This window comes from Cibotium barometz, chromosome 54 (genome assembly GCF_041138505.1).
Source record: "Cibotium barometz isolate CiBa-2024 chromosome 54, ASM4113850v1, whole genome shotgun sequence".
NCBI classification, from domain to species: domain Eukaryota; kingdom Viridiplantae; phylum Streptophyta; class Polypodiopsida; order Cyatheales; family Cibotiaceae; genus Cibotium; species Cibotium barometz.
In genome coordinates, this window is record NC_141099.1 from 33,376,229 (window position 1) to 33,391,026 (window position 14,798).

At 37.6% G+C, this 14,798-nt stretch overlaps 1 protein-coding gene across 1 annotated transcript; it reads right to left on the reverse strand.

The window, feature by feature from the left end:
• Window positions 1–302: 302 nt before the first annotated feature.
• LOC147608068 (ent-kaurenoic acid oxidase 2-like) lies at window positions 303–6,222 on the reverse strand. The gene is made up of 9 exons (XM_086789699.1): window positions 5,866–6,222; window positions 4,743–5,076; window positions 3,459–3,608; window positions 2,408–2,662; window positions 1,970–2,047; window positions 1,810–1,891; window positions 1,271–1,377; window positions 956–1,077; window positions 303–519 (listed from the first exon to the last, which is right to left on the reverse strand). Exons 1-9 carry the CDS (start codon window positions 6,096–6,098, stop codon window positions 429–431), a joined length of 1,452 nt encoding a protein of 483 aa, XP_086645825.1. The 5' UTR covers window positions 6,099–6,222; the 3' UTR covers window positions 303–428.
• Between the last annotated feature and the right edge of the window lie 8,576 nt (window positions 6,223–14,798).

Here is a 14,798-nt window from a genome sequence, read left to right on the forward strand (position 1 = left end):
CCACTTGCAACAGTGTTTATGGTATATCTTATCATAAGACATTCTATCAAAATATTACTCAATTATTTCTAGCTATATCTTTGATATATATTTTTACATTTATGAAATTAAATGCGATCAATGATTTCTTTTTGTGTGACATTAAGAACTTTATAAGGATGAAAAATGTTTGTATAATCAAGTAGTTTGGAGTGTGCCTAGAAAATCATTTGAGGTGTTTACAAAGTGAAACTCGTAAATTATGATCTTTTTAAAGAAATATACCTAAATGACTACCATGGAAAACAATGATATGTAAGGTGTTTTGTGTGATGGATATTTTTTCAACTAATTTCTTATGTTGAGACTTATTGAAAACATTATAATTCAAGAGTTTGTCTTTCAAAACTCTCTAAAGCCATAAAAAATACATTTTTACAAGAACATTGTTAAAGATGTCTAAGTAAAATTTGTCCCCCATCTATAGGCTTTGGATGTGGTAAATAAGTAATCTCTACGTCTGGATTGACAAGCTCCCACCTGCACACAAGTTATATAATAAAATCAATATAAAAATATTTTTTCTATTTATTTTACTATCATGATAAATACTATTTGATTAACATGCATAGTCAATATCTCAATAAAGGAGTTATTACCCCCTAGTTTAAGGAGTTATAACTTCCCTAGTTGAAAACATGAGAAATCAATATTTTAATCAAGAGTTATTACTTCCCTAGTTAAGAACATCGAATAAGGTAAGTAATCCTTTCACAAGTAGCATTGTAATACCATATGATGGCTTGACTCAAATACATTTTAATTAGTTTTCTTATGGTAAAACAATGAATTCCAACATATTTAGTAGAAAAATAACTTCTTGTGTAGTGAAAGAAGCTTGAATGTAACTTTTGTTTTATTGAAAACTAGCCACTAATATAATTTGAGGAAAAAAGAAGCTCATAATACATCTTACTTGTAATTTATGGTTAAGATGTGTAAGAAAAGTCGCGACGATAAAAGTGCAAGCATATTTCCTGGGCATTGTCGTGGACCATATCCAAATGGTTGATATTGCCCTGGTCGAGGAGTGTGGTCCTAAAATATACAAAGTTGCAAATCTTAAATCTTTCATAGCTTTCTCATAACCAAAAAACAAAAAAAACATGAATTAGAATAGCACTTGAAAGTATGAGTACATGTATTATTTGTACATTATATACTAAGGTTATGTTAACCCAATACACATTTTATACCAAGGTTTAGGTGACCCAATACACATTCAACTAACCTGAAAGCGTTCAGGATCAAATTTGCAAGGGTCTGCAAAGTTGGTAGGGTTCATGTGTGGAGCCCGTAACCATGTCACAACCTTCCATCCCTTTGGAAATAGGTAACCTAGAAACCTCAACAAAATTCATAAACTTAATAAGTAAAATCATGGACATACGTGATTCCTCTATATAAAGATGAAATTTCTATGTCAATTTATTTCTCTCTCTCTCTCTCTCTCTCTCTCTCTCTCTCTCTCTCTCTCTCTCACACACACACACACACACACACACACACACACACACATGAGATGAAATTTCTATGTCAATTTATCTCTCTCTCTCTCTCTCTCTCTCTCTCTCACACACACACACACACACACACACACACACACGTGATTCCTCTATATAAAGATGAAATTTCTATGTCAATTTATTTCTCTCTCTCTCTCTCTCTCTCTCTCTCTCTCTCTCTCTCTCTCACACACACACACACACACACACACACACACACACACACACACACACACACACACACAAGAGAGAGATAGAGAGAGACCTTGATAATGCACATCCTCTCTTCCAATAGTTCGAAACAAAAAAGGTGCAATATTGACAAGGCGAAGAACTTCATTGAGTACCTGTAAGTCAAAATATTATGAAAAAATCTATAATCTGGATAACTCTTAAAGGAGAGCTCTTGCATGAGAAAAACTTACAAGGTTTGTATAAGGCATTTTCTTGAGGTCATCTAACCAAACACCTTCATCTCTCTTATTCAATGACATGTGCTCATTCTGAAACATAGATCATAAATTACTTAGCTCTCGATTAACTAATGCAGAATTTATAAAAAAGGAAATTAACTTGTAAATGTTAAATGTAATGAAAACAAGCTTAGAGAATAAACTGAAAGGTCATTCATGATAAAAAAGAAATAATATTGTGCTAGAATAAATGATTGTGTGAAGTTTATTAGTGTCTTACTGAAGTTTATTAGTGTCTTAATCTAAGTTACTCTAAATGATTGTGTGAAGTTTATTAGTGACTTACTCTAAGTTTACTCTAAATGATTGTGTGTGAAGTGTATTTTAGTGTCTTACTCTAAGTTTACTAGTTTACTCTAAATGATTGTGTGAAGTTTATTAGTGTCTTACTCTAAGCTTACTCAAAACTTTTGGGTTTTTGGCTAATAGAATCATGGTCCACATGATGGTGTAGGATGTGGACTCATGGCCTCCAAGGAGAAATCCAATAATGTTATCACAAATTTCCTCGATGGTGAGATTATTCCCATGTTCATCCCTCGCCTCCAGAAGCACATCTAAGAAGTCTTCTGTCTCTGCTCTTGGGCCAACACGACGGCGATCTTCAACGATAGAGGACACGATTTTGAGTAATTTTTTACGACACTGCAACGTAAACGTATCTTAGTCAATTCAATAATTAGGAACACCAATTGGGTGCTACGAGGAATTGAAATTGATTGAGCAATGAGCAAGGCGCATTGTTTGATTCTCTCTCTCTCTCTCTCTCTCTCTCTCTCTCTCTCTCTCTCTCTCTCTCTCTCTCTCTCTCTCTCACACACACACACACACACACACACACACACACGCGCGCGCGCGCGCGCGTGCATGATGGGTTTGCTTCTAGTTGTTCTAATTATCTAGAGACTGTGATTCTCTCTCACTCACACACACTCACTCTCTCTCTCTCTCTCTCTCTCACTCACACACACACGGCTTCTCCCACTCACACACACTCAAACTCTCTCTCTCTCTCTCTGTCTCTCTCTCTCTCTCTCTCTCACCCGGGGCTATGTGGATTAGTGAGACCCGGGGCATTGTTTGATTCTCTCTCACACACGCACGTGCAGCATGATGGGTTTTCTTGGTCTAGATTATAGTTGTTCCAATTATTTAGAGACTGATTCTCAGCTATGTCGATTAGTGAGACCTGGGGCATTGTTTGATATTCTCTCTCTCTCTCTCTCTCTCTCTCTCTCTCTCTCTCTCACACACACACACACACACACACACACACACACACACACACACTTGCATGATGGGTTTTCTTGTCCTAGATCCTAGTCGTTCCAATTATTTACAGACTGTGATTCTCACTCACCTTGTAGAGACCCGGGGCTGTGCTCATTAGTGGTGAGACCTTTTACACAGTACCTGATAGGATGCATGGTGGCTCAAGTACCTGGATAGATGTATGGTATGTAAAGCCCGGGACATTGATAGGAATAGCCCGCATTCCTGCTACAAGCCCTTGCATAGAGGCTTCCATGGTGTTCACAAGTGGGCCTGGCTTCATGCTAAGAAATGAATCACATATGTCCTCAAATGTTGCCTGCCATTAGTTTCAATGAAAAGAGAAGTTATCAATAAAATTCACGCCTAGAAAATCCAATATTTAAGTGTATCACCCACTCAAATTACTATTATAACATCATGTATAAAATATCAAAATGCCAGATTTTTTTACTATATTAATATAATGTCACATAACATTTATAAAATATCAAAATGCAAGATTTGTTTACTATCTTATTATATTATGTAAAATCATATTACAATAAATATGTGTGCATATAGCTTGATTGAATATGCTATTGCATAATATAATATTATAATTTATACTATGCACAATTTGATAAATACTTTGTTATACATACAAACAATCACACATATGGCCCTACAGAAAACATATCATATATACATTGTAACTTGTCCATTGTATTTGTTGTAACAGAACATATCTATAATATATATTTTATGGTGTATTATAAATATTTATGTACTTGGCAAATAAGTACCCAAGCTACACACTAGCCACTTAGAGTAATTCATTAATTTCTTGACCTTAGTGCTCTTGACATTACAAAAAGACCAGCACATTGGATAGTGGGTGGGGAGTGTTAGAGTGTGGACATGAAATCCCCCTACCCATGCTCTTCTTTTTTTCTTTTTCCGGACTGGCATCAGGCCCAAGATCCTCCCATAGTTACCTTTTTTCACCGACTGAGGCACATTTCATTGCTCGTAGCTGCTTTTTTTCCGCCCATAGGCGATGTTGTCGAGGGAGCACCTAGTGGGGGTTTGAGCGGAGGACCTTCCAGCCCCAAAGCAACAAAGACAAACACTTCACCACTTGAGCTATCACCTCATTGGCTACCAATGGTCGTAGAAGTTAGGGCCTTTTCCTACCACCCAGTTGTCTGGGCTCTGTGAGCATTTAGTGAACCAAGACAAACACTTCACCACTTGAGCTATCACCTCATTGGCTACCAATGGTCTTAGAAGTTAGGGCCTTTTCCTACCACCCAGTTGACTGGGCTCTGTGAGCATTTAGTGTTGGTGAAATTCTGTGGGGGATTGGTTGGTGGCTATCCAATGTTGTGAGAAGAAAAATTGGTATGGGTGGGTGTGGGTGTGGGTGTGGGTGTGTGAGAGAGAGAGAGAGAGAGAGAGAGAAGGGAAAAACCTGTTTTAACTTTTGTCGAAGTGTGATGGTCCCCTCTTCGGCCCATTCGGCAAGGCAGGCTGTGAACCGTTTCTCGAGCCGGCCCAGGGCTTTCTTCAAGGCCGCGGGGTGACTCACAGCTTCCAAGAGCAGTTTTCGCATACTCTTGTGCTGCACCCCTTCAACAATCACCATGGAAGCTGGCCCGAGAAGCTCCGGCGATGGCCAGCCCGTCAGAAAAGCAGTCCCCCCCCCTTCTGGTCCGAGCGCAAACTTGTTCATCTCCGGGCTGCACGTGATGATGCAAGGGCTCCCGAACAGATGGGTCTTGTAGATACCATCGGCTTCCTTATACCTGCATCATGGGTTATCGAAGAACCGACAATTAATCGATCGATTCATTGTTAACCTAAGAATTGATCACTGAATTCATCCATCCATTCATGATTGTTAACCTAATGTATAGGTCTACCCTAACCCTAACAGTCTCTTAATCCAATTACTGTGCCAAGATATGCCTCTCGCCTGGCTCTTAACCTGTTAACCAGCTAAGAATCGATCAATTGATTGATTCATCGTTAACCTAATGTAAAGCTCTTAGTCTGAAGAATTGTAAACCCTAACACTGGCTCTCAAAGTTTAACCTGTTAAGGAGCTAAGAATCGATCAATTGATGATTCTTAGCACTTGCTCTCAGGCTTGTTTAACCTTTAAGGAGCTAAGAATCGATCAATTGCTTGATTCATCGTTAACCTAAGAATTGATCAGTGAATTCATCCATCCATTCATTGTTGACCTAATGTATAGGCCTACCCTAACCCTAACAATCTATTAATCCAATTACTGTGCCAAGATATGCCTCTCGCCTGGCAGCTCTTAGCCTGTTAAGCAGCTAAGAATCGATCAATTGATTGATTCATCGTTAACCTAATGTAGAGCTCTTAGTCTGAAGAATTGTAAACCCTAACACAGGCTCTCAGGCTTGTTTAGCCGGTTAAACCGCTAAGAATCGATCAATGGATAGATTCATCGTTAACCTAATGTGTGCAGAGCTCGTACTCTAAAGAATTCAATGTGAAAACCCTAAAAACACTGGCATTCTGATGTTTGATTCTAACTGTGCAGGCAAGATGAATCGATTTACTTGGCCAGGAATTGCCTCTGCAGGTAGGCGTCCGGCTCTCTCTTGAACAGTGGCACGAAGTTGAGCATGTCGCCTATGAGGGGCCAGCCCATGCTGCCTGGTGGGAGCTTCAAGCCCGCAGGGATGGAGCTTGGGAAATACAACCACTCGTTCACGCGCCTCAGCACCCATATCAACGTTGCAAAGCTAACCACAAGCACTGCTGTGATCGTAGCCGCCGCCGCCGTCTCCATGGCTATCCGCTTACTCCCTTTGCACAGATGAAGAGGCACAAGACAAACCTTACTCCCTTTGCACAGATGAAGAGACACAAGACAAACCTTACATATATTAAAACCAAAGAAGATGCCATTCGACCCCCTTCACGCATATCCCTCCTAGCAAATTGACAAATCTTTTTTTCTAGCAAATTGACAAATTTTTTCTTTTTTTATGGGACCAATAATATTTATTTATATTAAGTGGCACATCCCAAAATACCTCCTAACAAGTGTTCCTTAAGTAGACAAGTTATTCTGGAATTATCACTAATATGTGCACCAAAAAGACATTCAGTCCACACGGATACTTAAATTAAATTTATTAAGTATGCTTCCGTTATCATCATTGCCTTAAATACATGCATGCATCCAGATGCATGATCTAGTATTTTCCAAATAAGCATGAAGAAAGATGTTTAGATGCTATTATATTGTTTACGATATGGTCTTGTGTTTTTAATTAATTTACATTTTGTTAATCCACACTTTGTGCCTTCTTATAAGAACATTTTATAGAGTGGCTAACACCACCTAGGGGTCTTATAGCATTTCATCAAAGGACTCGACTGTATGCCATAGTCAAAAGTGTAAAAATTCATTATTACAACGTATCATATGTGCTTACAAGACCACTTTTTTCATAGTGTCAATGAAGCGCACTATGAATTATAGACATTCAAGGTCTATGGCTACATTTTCCGTTGTGAGCACAAAATGTACCCTTTGAGTCTTGTTGTTTGGTTCAAAAGTAGGTGATGGACAAAGGGCATTCAATCTCTCTCCCTAATCTTGCATGTGCTGTGGATTATGATTACTAATAAAACCCAACCCCATAACTACGAATGATGATAATGGTTGTCCCAAGGGACCAATGACCTATGAGCTCTCTCTGACAGGTACCATAGAAGCAGCTTTGACCTATCCTTGAGGATGGCTTCAAAAAGCTGCACTTGCAATTAGTTGGACTCTGCTCTCGTAGTAGTAGCTTACGCTGATAAGCACACACTTGGTTACTCTAACATAACTTTTCAAACATTACTCCTACACTTGAGGAGTTTGAGCTATACCATCATCCAAGCATTAGAATATTTCTTAAGCATGGCCCTACACATGGCCTTCCTTTGAGGCATACAAACGTGCTCAACTAAACTTTCTTTCAAGTCCTTTCAATCGACACTCCACAAGCATGGAAAGCAACATGCTATGCATTTTATCGATGTTCTTATGTGATACATGCCATGCTCATAGCAGCTTGGGTATATCAGCTTGGGTATCTCATATAGCCTATGTACCTCTCACAATAGCTCGTGCTCCTCCCGAGCTTCAAGAAAAGAGAAAACCTATCTTATGTACCATAGAAGTCAAGAATTGTAGGCAAGAGTCATAGGTGCATGTATGGGGAAAATTTCTTTTAATTTGTAATTCCAAAAACCCAGTAGGCAAGGCACATTGTGTACATATGTGCACAATGATATTTTGTCCTGCCAGCATTGACAAAGAGCTTCCCACTTTTTTGCACCTTGTGTTGCCTCGTTCCACTTTGACACCCCCAAGCCCCAACCTCCTCCAAAGAAACATAAATGGGGGAATACATGTCCTTTATTTGTTTCAACATGGAGAATATATGTCCCTTTTTGTGCATGGGTTTGCCATGTGGTTGTTTGTAGTAAGTGTGTGTGTGTGTGTGTGTGATGTGAGAGAGTTAATCCTATATTATGGAAAAGAGTAGTGAGTAAAAAAATCCAAAACTCATATCTAATCACTTGATTCAATTTAAATGCACTCAAATTTTAGTAATATAGAGAAAAAAGGTCAGTGTTTCCAATATAGAGCTAGTTTTGAAGGATGAAAATAAAGAAGGGTTAATACAAGATTGACTCTATGTGAGAATACATTAAAATATTTGAAATATATACAAGATTGACTCTATGTGAGAATACATTGAAATATTTGTAATAAAAAAATAGATTAGAACATTAAACAAAGTATGCATAAAAATATAGTAAAATTTAAAGTTAATATTTAGTGTCAACAGGTTAGTAAAAACTAAAGGAAAAAAACACCAAAAATAAATCAACCAGCACTATAATATCACTAAAAAATTAACTTTTTGTATCAAAATTAAAATATAGACTTGAAACCAAAAGTCCAATAATCATGATTAAATATGTGGGTAAGATGTAAAAAAACATGGAAACATAATATTTTATGCTAAATGCATCATGGGATTACAAATATGATTTTTAATGTAAAGTTTAACCTTGAAGGTTGGGATAATATCCTTCATAAGGATGCCACAAATCAATTCAAAACTTATAATACATATTAGGGATTGATTTAGGACTTTAAAGCGATTCCAGAGATCAATTTAGGGATTAAAGTGAAATTTCAAAACACTTTTGAATGCAAAACACATACCAATATCATCTTTTAAAATGGAATTTAAAAACTATTGGAATTAGGATTGCAAGAAAGCACACAAAGCTTGGATAAGAAGAAGCAAGAATGTACACAACACACAGTGTATTAGATTGTGTCAATGTACAAAGATAAGTTAGCCCTAGAATGATGGGCGTATGTACAAGCCGGGGGGGAAAAAACCTCCTAAAGAGGGAAAAAGTACCCCGGTGGTCCTAAGTGCGTTCACATACATCACTGCTTATATATATGGCAACAAATCCCCCCTGGGAGTGATGGTGTGAATGAGAGCTGGCACTCATGTATAGGGAAGTGCCATGCCCAAAGTAGATCAGTCCACAAAGGGGAGCAAGCCCAAAGCTTTGCGGAAAGCTTCGAACTTCTCACGAGGAAGCGCCTTTGTGAAAAGATCGGCGAGGTTGTCCTGTGTTGGCACATAGGCCAAGCTGATCTCTCCTACTGAGAGTCTCTCTGACATAGTGATAATGCACCTCAATGTGCTTTGTGTGAGCATGACAAACTGGGTTTCTCGCAAGTGCCAATGCGCTCTGACTGTTAGTGTAGATAGAGGTGGCAGAACACACAAGTCAGCCATAAGCCGTCTGAGCCACACACACTTAACCGTAGCTGTGAAAGCTACCCTATACTCAGCTTCACAAACTAGAAGTGGCCACAATAGGTTGCTTCTTGCTCAACCAAGATATGCATGAGCTACCGAGCATGAAACAAAAACCACTTGTGGACACTCTTGTGTCATAGTAACCAGCCCAATTTGAGTCCGAAAAAGCATGTAAATCTGGCGGCAACGATCCCCCCTTGGGATAAAACAACCCAAGATGTATGGTGCCAGTCAAATAGTGAAAGATGCGTTTAACTGCCTTCCAATGCTGAGACCCTAGGCTATGCATAAACCTGCTCACCTGTGAGACTACAAACTGAATGTTCGGCCTCGTAATGCATACATAAATGAGGCAACCAACATCTGTCTGATAGAGTGTGACATCAAAGTGATCTCCAGCATCAGACTCAACTTCAAACCTGTCTCCATTGGAGTAGCAATAGGCTTGTAGTCTTCAAGGCCAAATCTTCGCAACAATGTCTCAATATACTTTGTCTGACACAAAGCAATACCTCCATCACACTGCTTAAATTGTATCCCCAAATAATGATGCAAATGCCCCAAATCTAACATCTCAAAAGAGGCATTCAAATCAGCCTTAAGATCAGCAATATGACTCTCATTTGGTCCTGTGAGCAGCATGTCATCGACATAGAGAGCAATTATTAGATGTACATCATTCACATGTTTAACATACAAAGTGCTTTCTGTGGGGACTAGTCAGTATATCTAAGGTGTGGGCATCCTCCAGAGGTTGAAAAGGATTGGTACCTATAAGATTGGTGGGAATGTTAGGTAAGGGACCAAAGCTCGGTGGGATTTAAGTGACAGGGCGTGTAAAACCCCATGACACGCTTGTTAAAGGTATGGCCAATGTGCTCAACATGAATAATGTCACCGAACGACCCATTACTATCTTTACTAAGACTTATTTAGAAGCATGTGAAGCCCTTAGAGGTTCACATGTGGCATTAGAATACCCTTCAATGTAAGCTTTTAGATTGAGGTATAAGTCATGGTTATATTGAAGGGGTGCAATTGGAGGTTACATCATCATAAGATAAGGTTACGTTCCCTAGTATAGATCCAAATTGATGCAAGGGTCAATTTCAAAAAGGTGTGGAGGATGAGAAAAGCCAACACCCCACTTTAAAGCTTATGACACATTCCCTCCTTTTTTAGCCTTTATCCCTTATACATGCATTGAAGGCCTCTTACATCCTCTTACACATGCCTTGAGTGCATCTAAAATGGGAAAGGTTCAAACCAACTAATCCCACTTTAATTAACTCTAATGATTTACAAAAATTTTGTTGGAATTAGGGTTGTAGGAAAGCACACAAAGCTTGGAGAAGAAGTAGCAAGAATGCAGCCTTAGAATGATGGGCCTATATACAAGCCAGGGGAAAAACCTCCTAAAGAGGGAAAAAGTGCCCCGACGGTCCTAAGTGTATTCACACACATCACTGCGTATATATATGGCAACAAATCCCCCCTGGGAGTGATGGTGTGAACGAGAGCTCGCACTCATGTATAGGGAAGTGCCATGCCCGAAGTAGATCAGTCCACAAAGGGGAGCAAGCCCAATGCTTTGCGGAAAGCTTCAAACTTCTCTCACGAGGAAGCGCCTTTGTGAAAAGATCGGCAAGGTTGTCCTGTGTTGGCACATAGGCCAAGCTGATCTCTCCTGCTCTGAGAGTCTCTCCCTGACATAGTGATAATGCACCTTAATGTGCTTTGTGCGAGCATGAAAAAGTGGGTTTCTCAAACTGCCAATGCGCTCTGACTGTCAGTGTAAATAGAGGTGGCAGACTCCTGTCCAACACCCAAGTCAGCCATAAGCCTTCTGAGCTACACACACTCAACCATAGCTGTGAAAGCTACCCTGTACTCAGCTTCACAAACTAGAAGTGGCCACAGTAGGTTGCTTCTTGCTCAACCAAGATATGCATGAGCTACCGAGCATGAAACAAAAACCACTTGTGGACACTCTTGTGTCATAGCAACCAGCCCAATCTGAGTCCGAAAATGCATGTAAATCTGACAGCAACGATCCCCCCTTGGGATAAAACAACCCAAGATGTATGGTTCCACTCAAGTAGCGAAAGATGCGTTTAACTGCCTTCCAATGCTGAGACCTTGGGCTATGCATTAACCTCCTCACCTGTGAGACTGCAAACTGAATGTCCGACCTCGTAATGCATACATAAATGAGGCAACCAACAGGTGTCTGTTGATAGTAGAGTGTGACATCAAAGTGATCTCCAGCATCATGAAGACTCAACTTCAAACCTGTCTCCATTGGAGTAGCAATAGGCTTGCAGTCTTCAAGGCCAAATCTCCGCAACAATGTCTCAATATACTTTGTCTGACACAAAGCAATACCTCCATCACACTCCTTAAATTGTATCCCCAAATAGTGATGTAAATGCCCCAAATATACCTCATTTATAATGTTTTTCAAGGTAACCTTTTTTTTTGAGACACTTCTCACAAGTGACCCACTTGCAACAATATTGATGGTATAACTTATCACAAAACATTCTATCAAAACTTTCAATGCATATTGAGATACCTCTCACAAGTGACCCACTTGCAATAATATTCATAGTATATCTTATCAAAAGTGACCCACTTACATTGCACATGACCCACTTGCAACAATATTGATAGTATATCTTATCAAAAGTCACTTACATTGCACATGACCCACTTGCAACAATATTGATAGTATATCTTATCAAAAGTGACCCACTTACATTGCACATGACCCACTTGCAACAATATTTATAGTATATCTTATCATAAGACATTCTATCTTATCTCAATATTGTTGCAAGTGACCCAAATATGCTTTAGGAGAAATATGGACTCTCATTTTTTCCCCTTATGGATTTTCACACCTCTTCTCTCTAGAAAAATGGGCTCATGGTAATTTTTTTGCAAATCAATTTAGAAGTGAGCGGAGTTTGAAAATTTTGGAATCTACTTTTCGATAGCTTTCCACTGATATATAGCATGATGGGCAATTTTGCATATTAAGGAAGTCCCCAAATTGGTGATGACATGGCATGTTACACGTGGTATACTAAGGAAGTCCCCAAATTGGTGATGATGTGGCATGTTACACGCCACGTGTAACATGCCACATCATCACCAATTTGGGGACTTCCTTAGTATGCAAAATCACCAATTTGGGGACTTCCTTAGTATGCAAAATTGCCCATCATGCTAAGAGTAGATTCCAAATTTTCAAACTCCACTCACTTCTGAGTTGATTGTAAAAATTTCACCATGAGCCCATTTTTCTAGAGAGAGGAGGTGTGAAAATCCTTAAGGGGCAAAAATGAGAGTCCATATTTTGCCTAATGCTCAACTAAGCTTCTTTTCAAGTCCTTTCAATTGATACTCCACAAGCATGGAAAGCAACATGCTAGGCATTATGCTCGATGTTCTTATCTCAATATTGTTACAAGTGACCAAAACATGGTCAACTAAGATTCCCTTCAAGTCCTATCAATCGATACTCCACAAGCATTGAAACCAACATGCTAGGAATTATGCTCGATTTTCTTATGTGATACATGCCACGCTCATAGCAACTTAGGTATAACAGCTTGGGTATCTCAAGGAAAGAGAAAACCTATCTTATGTACAATTGAACTCAAGAATTCCAAGCAAGAGTCATGAAAGGAAGAAGGAGCATGTATCGGGAAAATTCCTTATGACTTCTTCCAAAAACCTAACAGGCAAGGTACATTGCATACATATGTGCGCACAAAGATATTTTGTTGTGGCATTAACAAAGAGCTTCCCACCTGTTTGTGCGTTGTGTTGCCTCATTCTACTTGAACATCCCCAAGCCCAAAACTCCTCCAAAGAAACATAAATGGGAGAATACATGTCCCTTCTTTGTTTCATCATGGAGAATATATGTCCCTTCTTTGTTTCATCATGGAGAATATATGTCCCTTTTATGCATGGGTTTGCCATGTGGTTGCTTGTAGTAAGTGTGTGTGTGTGTGTGTGTGTGTGTGAGAGTGTTAATCTTGATCCTATATTATGGAAAATAGTAGTGATCCAAAACTCATATCACTGATTCAATTTAAATGCACTAAAATTTAGTAACATAGAGAAAAAAGGTCAGTGTGCCCAATATAGAGCTAGTTTTGAAGGAAGGATGAAAATAAAAAATGATTAATACAAGGTTGACTTTATGTGAGAATACATTGAAATATTTATAATTTAAAAGATTGATTATAACATTAAACAAAGCATGCATAAAATATAGTAACATTAATACAAGATTGACTTTATGTGAGAATACATTAAAATATTTGTAAATAAAAAAAAGATTAGAACATTAAACAAAGTATGCATAAAGTAGGTTAACTGTCTGCCCCTCTCGTAGTCTAACCAAATTCATTCGGTTTAGTTCTACAAGGATTCCCTTTAGATAAACATCTAGTTTTTGGGTAAATATCCATTTAGTGATTTTACCAATTAAAATATCCAATGATATTCTTTATGCCACATATTTCTCTACTTTAATTCATTAGGTAGAATTATGGTGGAGATTCATCTTTTGACACTAAGATTTAATTCAAATCCCTCTTTTCTTAAATATCATAAAAATTCTTCTTTTAACTAAATACTAATACCTATTTTTTTTAATAAACTTAAAATCCCTCTTTTTCTCATTTAATGAGTGCAATCCAATTATCATGGGAATTCCTCTTTTACCATGAATTAAATCTATCTAAAATTCTTCTTAAAAATTACATAAAAATATACATTAATTCAATTAAGCTAGAAATTCCACTTTTCTCATTTAAATATTTGAATTTCAATATGGTGGGAATTCCTCTTTCATCATTTAAACTTATCTATGCAAAAAGGTAAATTTCACTAAATTTTCTCTTAAAATTTAAATAAAAATCTCTATTAATTCCTTTACACTAGGAATTACACTTTCCTCATTTAAATATTTGAATTCCAATGTGGTGGGAATTCCTCTTTTATCATTTAAACTTATCTATACAAAAAGATAAATTTAACTAAATTTTCTTTTAAAATTTAAATAAAAATCTCTATTAATTCCTTTACACTAGGAATTACACTTTCCTCATTTAAATATTTGAATTCTAATATGGTGGGAATTCCTCTTTCATCATTTAAACTTATCTATGCAAAAGGATAAATTTAACTAAAATCCTTCTTTAATTTTTAAATAAAATATACATTATTTTAGCATCATAATTTTTCTCTTATTTCATTGGAATGCATGGATTTCCATTGTCATGGGGATTACTCTTTTAACATAAAAACGGATTACTAGAAATTCCTCTTTTTCCTAATTAACTATTTATGCATAAACATAAAAATCAATTTTTCCATGATTATAATGAGAATCATTCAATTAATCTAGGATGATTAATCCTAGAATATGGTAGGAAGTCCTCTTTTCATATTATGAATGAAAATGATTTATGTGTTAATTTTTCATAAATTTTGTCATAGCTCCTTTGCTATTACTGTTAAATCTCAATAATTTGAAAGAATAAAGTTTAGTAATATCTCTATGATTAGAATAACCATTAATTGGATCAATATCCAATTATGGACTTAATTCTTAA

Coding starts and splice junctions, on each gene's coding strand:
- LOC147608068 (XM_086789699.1), bottom strand. CDS start 6,098: ATGGAGACGGCGGCGGCGGCTACGATCACAGCAGTGCTTGTGGTTAGC. Junction 2,048..2,407: donor AAGTTTTGAGTAAGCTTAGA/GTAAGACACTAA, acceptor TCTATGTTTCAG/AATGAGCACATGTCATTGAA. Junction 1,378..1,809: donor AGAGGATGTGCATTATCAAG/GTCTCTCTCTAT, acceptor TGAGGTTTCTAG/GTTACCTATTTCCAAAGGGA.